A 10,155-nucleotide genomic window follows, 5' to 3' on the forward strand; every position below is an offset into this window, starting at 1 on the left:
AGGTGCTGGCAGATGTGATCAGGGCGGGTGCGGCCTGGGGCTGGGGAGCCCTGAGCAGAGGACCTGAGCAAGGCCCCCAACCTGGGCCCCTCCCTGGATGCCCAGAGTCTGCACTCTAAGCACTGCGCTGGTTCAGGTGGGCCCTTTCAAAGGCCGAGGTGAGACATCAGTTTGGGTAGAGGGCCCGAGGTGCACCCGGCAGAGGCTCTGCCCACCAGGTTGGGACAAGGTCTGCCTGAGCATCAGGACATGCAGCCCGCCAGGAGACACCCAGGAGAACCGGGGCAGGCCCCCGTCCCCAGGACAGAATGGCAGAGAAGAGCTGGGGCCTGGTGCAGATTCCCACTGCAGACTGAGCACTGGCCGTGGGACAAGCAGGTGTCACCCGGAGGCCCTGGTGGCGACCAGAGGCTGGAGGGCGACAGTCGAGAATGAGAGGGACGCCCCCAGAGCAGGAATGATGCACTGCGGACGAGGGGACAGCAGGACACTGGCACCATGAGCACTGAGGCCCGGGTTAGGGGCACTCAGTGCAAAGCGAAGCCCAGAGACCAAGCAGACGGCCTGTGGCCAGGAGCGGCTGCTGGGGTCACTGCTGTCGCCCTAGCGACCGGTCTGTAGGGGGCAGGGCTAAATGGACCTGCAGGCTGAGCCCAATGCATGGTTCAGTTTCGCCCCAGATTGGCTGTGTGCCCCCAGGCCAGGCCCGGAGCCCCTCCGTTCTCTCACGGGCCACACAGGCTCAAAATGAAGCCCACTCTGCCTGCTAAGGCCGACATCACTGCGACCCTGCCAGGGCTGGGTGCTCAGGGCCGTCGCCCTCCTGCCGCCTGGCGAGGACCTGGCAGGAGCTCCTTGCGGACATCTGCGCTGCAGGTGTGCCCAGCTGGCTGTGGGCGTGGGCCCGTGGGTGAAGCGTCTCCGCACTGACACACGTAGCCTCTGGCTGGGCACCTTGGAGATCTGCGCCTGGCCGCAGGCCGGGTCTGGTCATTTCCATGAACTCGGCACAGCACAGATACCTGTTCCCAGCCACCTCTCCTCCAGCCACCAGTGCCGTCGCCAGGCTTCCTATGCCTCGTTTGCACCTTGTCCTGCATAACAGCTCTCGTCCCTGACAGCAGGGGTGGGCCTTGTGCGAGGGGCTTCACTGTCTGACACCCCCAGCCTCGTGGCACTTCGGTGCCCTCATCTCAGGGCTGTGTGGGCCAGTGTGAGCGGAGACATTTAAAGCCCAGAACAGGGCCACACACCTAGAGGCAGCCCCAGGTGGGCGGCTGAGGTTGTCATCGCTACCATCTTTAGCCTACCGTCCACACCCAACGTTGGACACGGGATGGCGCCCATCTCTGCCCAGCATGTAGTATCCACAAGCCATGCGTGAGGAGCAGCTACGGGGAGAAGCGGCTGCTCCGAAAGGGTGCTGGAGGCCGGGCAGCAGGTTCTAACTTCAGGGGGAGACAAGTCACGGGCCTCAGGGAGAAATGGGGAACCTGTCCTGCTGCCATCTGGGGTGGGGGGGCGGCCCTGCCATCCCCAAGACAGCGGCCCTATGCTGACTACACGAGCGATCGCTGTCAAGGTCGGCACGTGGCCCATGAGTGCAGCCCACTGGGGGAGCCTTGGAGGCAGGTTCTAGATGGTCCCCATGCCCATGGATCAGGACCTGAGGTTTCCAGGCTGAATCACATGCCCATGGCCACACGGCCAAGACCAGGGGTGGGAGCCCCAGGAGTCCAACAACTCGATGTTTGTGTCAGCAACAGGTGGAGGACCAAGGGGGGTCAGAGATGAGCCGCTCTCAGCTCAGTGGAGAGTCCGAGCACAGAGGGCCTGGGAGGGGGGAGGAGCTGCGCTCCCACCAGGGGCCACGTGCTGCTGGGCAGGCACTTAGATCTGGGCCTGTGAGGGACAGGCCTCTGGGAACTCTGAGGCTGGTGGAGGACAGTGAGTGCTGGCAGGCCCAGGGCAGAAGGAGGCAGAGACAGGTGTCCCCAGACGAAGCAGAAGAGGGCTGGGGCCCGTCCCCAGGACTCCAAGGCAGGAGGTGCCCACAGAGGACCAACTGGAGGGATGAGGGGTGATATCCGCCCTGCAAAAGGCCCCGCTTGACCAGAGGGATGGACTAGAGGGTAGAGCTGCGGCCGGACGTCCTGAAGAAACTGAGCTGTCGTCAAGAAGCAAGACGCTGAGGCTGGCTAGGCCGCGAGTGTCAGGCACACAGCACATGAGGCACCACCCAGAGTGTCGGGGAAGCGGAAGACAAGGAGGAAGCCATGGAGGACGCCCAGGGCTTAGGCCGGGGCCGGAGCGTGCCCCTTGGTGCCAAAGGAGCTGCAGTTTCTCCTGCTCTCTTCCCCACATTCCCACCTACAGAAATGACCCACGGCAGCCCCTGAGGGACCCTGCCACACACAGTGGGCGGCCGTTATCTGCAAGTCACAACATTGTCTCCCAGAAGCAAGCCCCCACTCATTCTGCACGTCTAAGCTCGAACACCCCCCGCCAGCCTCCCAGATGCTCAGGTGCGGGTGGCGCCCCCTCATCTCCACCTGCACACACTCCTTCAACTCACCACGGAACTGCTGAGCTGAGCTGTCTGCGCACGTGTCACCTCCCCCAACTGAGCCCCCACACCTGGCCCAGGGTCAGCCTAGAGTGGGCATCGATCGTCCGGGGTCCTGGGGTGAATGAGGGATTGGGGTTTGGGCAGCTGGTTGGCCAGATGGCTGAACAGAAGACAGGTAGGCAGCGGTGACCTTGGGAAAGTCATTTTGCCTCTTGGCCTCAGTTCCATCGTCTGTGACGGGGAGGTACCAGCAATGTCACCTCCCGGGGGGTTCTAAGGGTCGTATGGAATGGGAGCGTGACAGACGGCTGCACTGAGTGCTGAAGGGGCACTTACGGGTTGGCACATGATGGGCTGGGCGAGATGTACATGGATGGATGGACAGACCAGTGGACAGGTGGACAGAAAGTGGATAGGTCAGTGGGTGGATGAACAGGTGAGCAGGGGAGGGGGTCGGGATGCCTAGAAGGATGAGCAGTGGGTGTGGCTTGTTAGGTGACCAGGCCCGGGGTCAAGAGAGGAGATGGTCAAGCAGGGGGTGACAGTGGCTGGGGTGTGGTGAGGTCCCTGTCAGTGTGAAAGGCAGAGACTAAGGACACAGCCTGGGAAGGACTCGCACGGGTGTGGTGTGGGGGACGGGACTGAACATGTGCAGTTGATAACTGAGGGGAAAACCAGTTGTTCAAAACCTGGCAGAAGACTTTCAGGGATGAGGGAGCAGAAAAGGGAGATGCTAATGGAGGTCAGAGAGAAGAGGGTGGGTCCATGTCCACTGGGAGGAAGGCCCTGGAAACCACTGGTGAGTCCAACGGGAGCAACTTCAGTTTTAGGACAGGCAGCGCCAGCCTGCGCAGGCTCAGGGGCAAGTGGGGGATGGGACACAGTAAGGACAGGTGACTTCGGAGACCCCGGCAGTGATGGGGAGGAGAGGTACTGAGCGGTCCTGGGGGGTGGGGTAGGTTCAAGGGGAGGGTAGTTTTAGAACCAGAGACATGACACGTACTCAGGCACCCAGGTAAGAACACAGAAGACCGGGGACGGCGTGCTGGCGTCTGTGGGAGGTTGGGAGGCACCAGACAGACGGGGAGCGGTGGATGGAAGGGCCCACTGGATGGGGAGCACGAGGGAGGGCGCCCATGGGCAGTGGATGGGTGTGGGGGGTTCTCAAAGGTCTGCTTCAATAAGTGTCTCTGGGTTCAGGGAAGAACTGACCCCCACATTATGTCCACACACACAACATTCCTGGGCTGGGGCCTGGGAGCGGCAAGACCCAGAGGGAACCTGGAAACCCCAGCTGAAGGTGGGGAGAGGATCCCGCCCCCCCTCCGCCTGGGTGCGACTCCCCCTGCATCCCCCCTGCATCTCCCCTGCAGCCCCCCTGCAGCCCCGCCTGCATCTCCCCTGCAGCCCCCCTGCAGCCCCGCCTGCATCCCCCCTGCCCTGCGTACCTACAGACTTGGTGCGAGGAATCCCCTTCCGCAAGGAGCCGGGCAGCTTCTCTGGGCCCGGGAGGCCCTGGCGCTCGAACAACGACTGCGGGGAGGGGAGCGGATACGGAGGTTCTAGGGCGCATCCCATTCTCCCAGTCCCGCCCATCCACTCCTAGGTCAAGGACCAGACGCCCCATGCACTGATGGTGCCACTATGCCTGCTGCCTGGTCCGAGCAGGGGCACAGCCAGTGGGGCGGGGCTGAGGCGGACGTGGCCAGAGCTAACAGTGGCCCTGGGGTGGCCCAAGTGCGGCTGCAGGAGCACCCAGAGGCGCCAGGTGGGAGAAGCAGGCTGAGGTAGACACACCATGGGGCACCAACAGGGCTGGGGCCTCTGGGGGGTCCTCCTGCGGCACACGACCTGCCTGAAGGGGGCAGCACAGAAGGGAGGATTCTGGGGACTGCAACGGCCCGCGTGCCTCCGAGCGAGGCCGTGGGTCCTTTACCACCGCCCTGGAGAGTGGGATCCGTCCACATGATGGACCCCTGCCCTAGAAAATGCACAAAGCCCGTGCTCGGCCCGGCCCCCAGCGGCTTACGCTGATCTCGGCTGGCGTGATTCTCCGGCTGGTGGGCCGTGGTCTGACGGTGGCAGCGCGTGAGTCAGCGTCCGCGATGTCAGGCCGCAGTGCGGGCTCGGCGGCAGCCGCCAGGATCTCATCCAGTTTCTCTGCATGGCGAGAAGGCACCGTCTCAGCTACCAGGACCTCGACACCCCCGCAGCCCTGGCCGTGCCCTCCCCGGGGCTGCCCGCCTCAGTCCCTGCACTCCCCGGGGCGTGCTTCCCACGGAACCCAGACCCCGCCCGGCCCGCCTCTCCATCCTCGGGGAGGGTCCAGGTGACCTGTGGGCCCCACTCCTGGAAACACTGGCTGAGCATTAGGGAGGGACAGCCTGTCGAGACCCCGGGGTCTGCCCGAGTATGTGTTTCCTGTGCCTTTCACTTCTCGTTAGCACAAGGCATTACAGTCTGCGTCTCCACTGCACCAGGACAGGCCCTGATGTGCAGCAGGCACCAGCAAAGACCTAAGTCCAGGATGAGTGAACGGGGGCCATCTGCAGACAGCTCACGGCCTCCCGCCAGGGGACTAAAAGAGGCTCCATGCAGACCAGGGGACCAAAGATCCTTCATCCAGGGTGAGGGTGCCAAGCAGAGGGGATGTAGGGGAGCAGAGAGCGTGTGGGGGGCAGTGCTGAGGGGCTGTCACCAACCCTTGAGAAAGCAGTCGGGGAAGGGGAAGGAAGACCCAGGGCTGAGGCCCAGACATGAGAGCAGCAGGCGGCCTGGGCAGCTTCTCAGGTACGTCATTTACAAAGTTTTGTTTTTATTAAAGCAACTTGATGTTTTTAAAAGTGTTTCTGATTATTAACATCGCTTGGAAACTTCATCAAGTCAATGCAGGTGTCTGAGAGTGATGGGCTCTGGATGGACGGCTGGGGGGCCACTCGGGCCAGTGCATGGGGCGCAGCAGGTATTGGGGTGGCTCCAGCGTCTCCCTGGCTGCCATGCTGACCCTCACTCAGTAGCCCGCCCACTGCACCCATCACTCTGGCCCCCAGTACCCAATACCAGGGTCTGCTGAGTATGCGTTTCCTGTGCCCGTCACTTCTCATTAGGGGCCCGACCCTGGGGGCTCACACATCAGGTCACCCCGTCCCCTCACTGCCCAGTGCCCCATGGGGAGCACTGTGGTCAGATCAACACCTCCCACCAGCATCTGCCCCAGCAACTGCTCCCAGAGCAGGAAACTCCTCTGAGAGGCAGGCTCCCAGCCCCGCCGGGCCCCCCGAAACACGGACTCCTGCCCTGACTCCTGCCCTAACCTCCTTCCACTCGGCCCTCATCTGATGACACAGGCATGAAAGCAGCACCTGCTTCAGCGCCGAGAGTTGGCCCCGATGCACGAAGTGCTACGACTGTGCCTGTGGACACATCGGTGACCACTCCGCACGTCCGTACACCTCAGGCCCCAGAGAAAGGGCACCAGCTGCTTCTCTGCTGGCTCAAGCACAGGGTCCGGCAGGGCTCAACTCACCAACAGCACACGCCCCGTCTGCGGACCCGCCCCCGTGCCACCGAGGGATGGGGCAGGGGGTCCGCGTCCTGTAATCAAGTGAGTCACTTCCCCTTGGAAGCTGAGGTCACCATCGCCACCTGAGTCCTTGGTGACTTGCAGGGTCGACAGCTTTCCCTGAGTCCTCCCGCTGCCCACAGCAGCCACACGAGGAGGACACTGTTACTGCCCTCATCCGATCCAAGAAGCTGAAGCCGAGAGAGACAAAGTGCCCGGATCACAGGTCCAAGAGCAGGTCGGACGCAGCCCCTACGCTGCCCAGAAACCACAGATGCGGGCCACACCGGAGAGACGCCCTGCGGGAGGCGTGGGCACGTGCTCGCCGAGCTGTGCATGCAGAGGCTGCAGCTCCGAGCCCAGACCCAGTGAGCGTGGAGGCAGCAGAACAAACACTGTCCACCACAGGGGCCGGACGGGCCAGATGAGATGGTTTTCGAGAGAGAAAGAATCAAGAATTCTGCAAGCCACAAGCTGAGCTTGACACCAATCCCCAACAAAATTAGAAAACGTAGTCTGAAGCAAACGATTCTCGACACTTAAATAAGGAGACGCAGCCCCTCGGGAGCCAGGTCTGGGACACCGGGGCCGCCCGCTCCCATGGGCCTGGGGCAGGGTGTGCGGCTGCAGCCCGTGCAGCGTGCGGGCACGGGGGATGAAGGCCTGCGGGGGCAGCGTCCCTGCCCCAGCCACAGCACAGCACCCTGGGGGCCCCGCTAACGAGCTGCGGACAGAGCCGACGCGTTCCAGAAATAGCCGTGTGCCGGCCTCAAAGGTGCAGAGAAGTGGCCACCTGCTTTAATGCCTGAAGAGACACGAGGGAGAGCACTCCATCTGGGACAGCACGGGTCAGAGGCCAAGGCTGCGGGCCGCGTGGGGCAGCCCGGCTGGCGGACAGGGCGAGGGAAGCCGGAGCGGGGCCCGGGCGGGCACCAGATGCATGGACGAATGCGGGGCCACTCGGCTTCTGTCTGGCCCGGACCCTGCACGGCTGGAGCGGCCCCTGTTCAAGGCCAGATGGGCCAGGCCCTGGGTCTGACCAGACGCTGGACTCCAGTGCCCGAACCTAGGCTCTGTCCCGATGGGGATGCTAGCGACAGGCTGCACGCACAAGATGCATGGGAGGAGCCTCAGAGGATCTGGGGGCTGAGGGCTGAAGACGGGAGCCGGGGGTGACAGTGACAGCCTGGCTCCCACCCCAGTGCCGTGCAGACTGTCAGCTCTGGGCTTGACCCCAAAGCAGGTCGGCAGAGAAACGGGACCCCAGCAGGCACAGGAAGCAACATGGGCCACTTCAGGCACCGGACCCTCACCCCGCCCACGTTCCACAAGCGAGCGCCAGAGCCGAGTCCTCTGAAGCCGCCCCTGCCCTGGCTCCAGGACTCACCAGGCTGTCCCCAGCTCACCCGAGCCCCAAGGCCCTGAGCAAGCCTCACTGCCCCTTCCCCAGAAGGCCATAGCCCTGACAACTCTGTCCCTCTCCAGGTCCCGCTGTGCCCCCACCAGACCCAGGGAGAAGGCCGTCAGCAGGGCAAGGGCCAGGCCCCCGGGCCCCCCTGATGGGAACGGGCTCCTCACGGGCCAGCAGTGCCCCGCACGGGGTGGGGCAGAGCTGGGGCCCTGGGGACAACTCACCCCCTTTCCTTCTCCGAATGGAGGCTTGGAATCAAGAAACAGAGTGAAGGGGGTAAGAGGCAGGCTTCATCCTTCAGCACCCCAATCTCTCCCCACCCCCACCCCAAGAACCTCCCAGAACCCACATCCCCCAACCTGCACCTTCCCATCAGACGTGAGTGGCAAATGTGCCCAAGTGCCAAATGGTACGTGGCTTAAGACTCAAGACAAAAAAAACCAGAGGCAGGAACACACGCTTTTGTGCAGTCCGCTCACACATGTGATGCACACACATACTTGTGCACGTCCACACAAGTCACATATACACGTGCATGCGCATGCATGTCCACGCACATGCACACACATGCACACTGCTCGTGCATGTCTTCCTGCACACATGCACACGGGCATGCTCATGTCTGTCCACGCACACACGCACACTTGTGCATGTCCACACATGCTTGCGCACACCCACTCACACAGGCACACAGACATGCTCATGTGTCCACCTGCACATGTACACGCATGTGTGTGCAAATCTATGCACACACACGTGGACACGTACACACACAACGAAGTCATACTCAGTTCGGTCAAATATTTTCAGAGAAAAGGCAAAAGCCCCGCAAAGAAACATTCGGAGGCCACCAGCTGCACTGGTCACCCCTGAGCAGCCTGTGCGCTGTTCCCCACGCAGACCACGGCCAGGCACAGACCGCACACTGGCGTGGAGCTGCCCTGAGTCTCATCACAAAAGAGAAACAGACCCAGAAGTCCCGGCCTTGTCACGAGAAAGCAGACGAACAGGAGGCTTCGGATCCCCAGGCCATCCCTGGCCTGGGTCTCCACTGACTGTCGCAGCCCAGCACGTCCTTGGTGACACCGAGCAGGTGAGCACGTGGTGACTCTGAGGCCCTGGGGCATCTTCTCCCCTCCTCCTCCCGCCACCTGTCTCCGGGGGGGGGGTGTCCCTACGCCAGCCCCTTCCCCTCCGCTGCCCTCTGCTAGCTGCCCACCCCAGGGTGCTGCCTCCCCCCTCTCCCCGCTCAGGGCTCCACCTGTCCCCACACCGCTGAGGGACAAGCCGCCACCCTCGCCACCTGCTTCTTCCGCCACCTCACGCCCTGCGTTCTTCCCAGCCGTTCACGTCATCTTCTCACTAGACTACGGGGCCCTAACAGGTGCCGTCGGCTCTCGACAGTCCGGCCCGGAACGCCGGGTCTCTGCTGGCCGCGAGCCGCAGGTCTCACTTCTGTCTTTTCAAAGCGCAAACGCCGGGCCGCGGGCCGGTGCCTCGGGCGCCCGGGGAAACGACGGTGGGGGCCCAGCCTCCGCACCCCGGCTGTTTCTGGAGGAGCTCGGCAAGTGCGCCGGCTGCCAGGACGGCTCCGCTCTGGGGCGGGCCGGGGCCCCCCTCGCGGGGGCAACGCGAAGGGCCTGCGTCCAGATTCGGCCAAAGCGGTGACCCTCACTCAGCAAGACAGGGCTCTGTGCTGAGCTGTCCCATCACCGTGCCGTGGACGCCTGTGTAACCACCTCTGGGAGGGGGCCCCAGCCCATCCCCAGAGTCCCGCGGGCACTGGTTTATCGATCGGCGTGGCGCATGAGCCCCCCACGCCCAGCCTGACACCCCGGGGAGCCCTGGGTGCTCCTCTTCCTCTACGGATCAGGTGGCTTTAGCTCGATGCAGAACTCGGGGGGAGAAGCACTTTCACACGAGCCTTTGAAGGCATCGTACCATTGTCTCCCAGCACCCGCCGTGCTGCTGAGCAGTGTGCCGTCGGCCAGCCGCCCTTCCTGTGCCACCGGTCGGTCACCTGGCTCGTTTCGTCGGCAGTTAAGGTTTTTTTCTGCCTATGGCGTGGTGAAGTTTCGCTGCGGAAGATCCACATGCAGTTCGTCGTGAACTTCCTTGCTCGGGCCTCATGCTTCTTCACACCGGGTCTCCCGTCCTTCTTCGATTTCGGGAAACCCTTGGCCATTTGCTCTTCGAATATTGCCTCTTCCCCGAGTGTTCCCTCCTTCCCACTGGGACCCTCAGGAGCCAGGATGTTCTCCCTCGTCCTCCACCCCCGGCGCGCTCTTGGGTAGTCTGCACCCCTCTCCGCACTGCTCCCTGGGTGATCTCCTCCGGTTTATCTTCTGAGTCACTGTTTTTCTCTTCAGCTGGGTCTGCGGACAACCCAGTCCCGCAGCAGCCTGGGGACGCCTGTCCGCCCCAGACGTGGATTTTCTCATCTCAGCGGCTGAACTTCTCATTTTAATTCTGTTCTTCAGGGATTCTTTTCAAATAAGCTTTTTCATTTTTTTTTCTTCCTGGAAATGTCCTGTTCTTCCATCAAGAGTTGTTATTTCTCTTAAACTTTGGATTTAAACACCTTGTCTCTTTCATAGTCTTCTATAATTTCCC

At 62.7% G+C, this 10,155-nt stretch overlaps 1 protein-coding gene across 1 annotated transcript in view; it reads right to left on the bottom strand.

Annotated features, from left to right (window-relative positions):
- Positions 1-10,155, bottom strand: part of SHANK3 (SH3 and multiple ankyrin repeat domains 3) — a 48,403-nt gene that overhangs the window by 11,609 nt on the left and 26,639 nt on the right. The window contains 4 exon segments of the mRNA XM_023525429.1: positions 1,791-2,167; positions 4,018-4,102; positions 4,599-4,815; positions 6,715-6,811. Coding sequence (XP_023381197.1) covers positions 1,791-2,167; positions 4,018-4,102; positions 4,599-4,815; positions 6,715-6,811 — 776 coding nt within the window.

The sequence above is a fragment of the Pteropus vampyrus genome, unplaced genomic scaffold (assembly GCF_000151845.1).
Source record: "Pteropus vampyrus isolate Shadow unplaced genomic scaffold, Pvam_2.0 Scaffold563, whole genome shotgun sequence".
Lineage (NCBI taxonomy): Eukaryota > Metazoa > Chordata > Mammalia > Chiroptera > Pteropodidae > Pteropus > Pteropus vampyrus.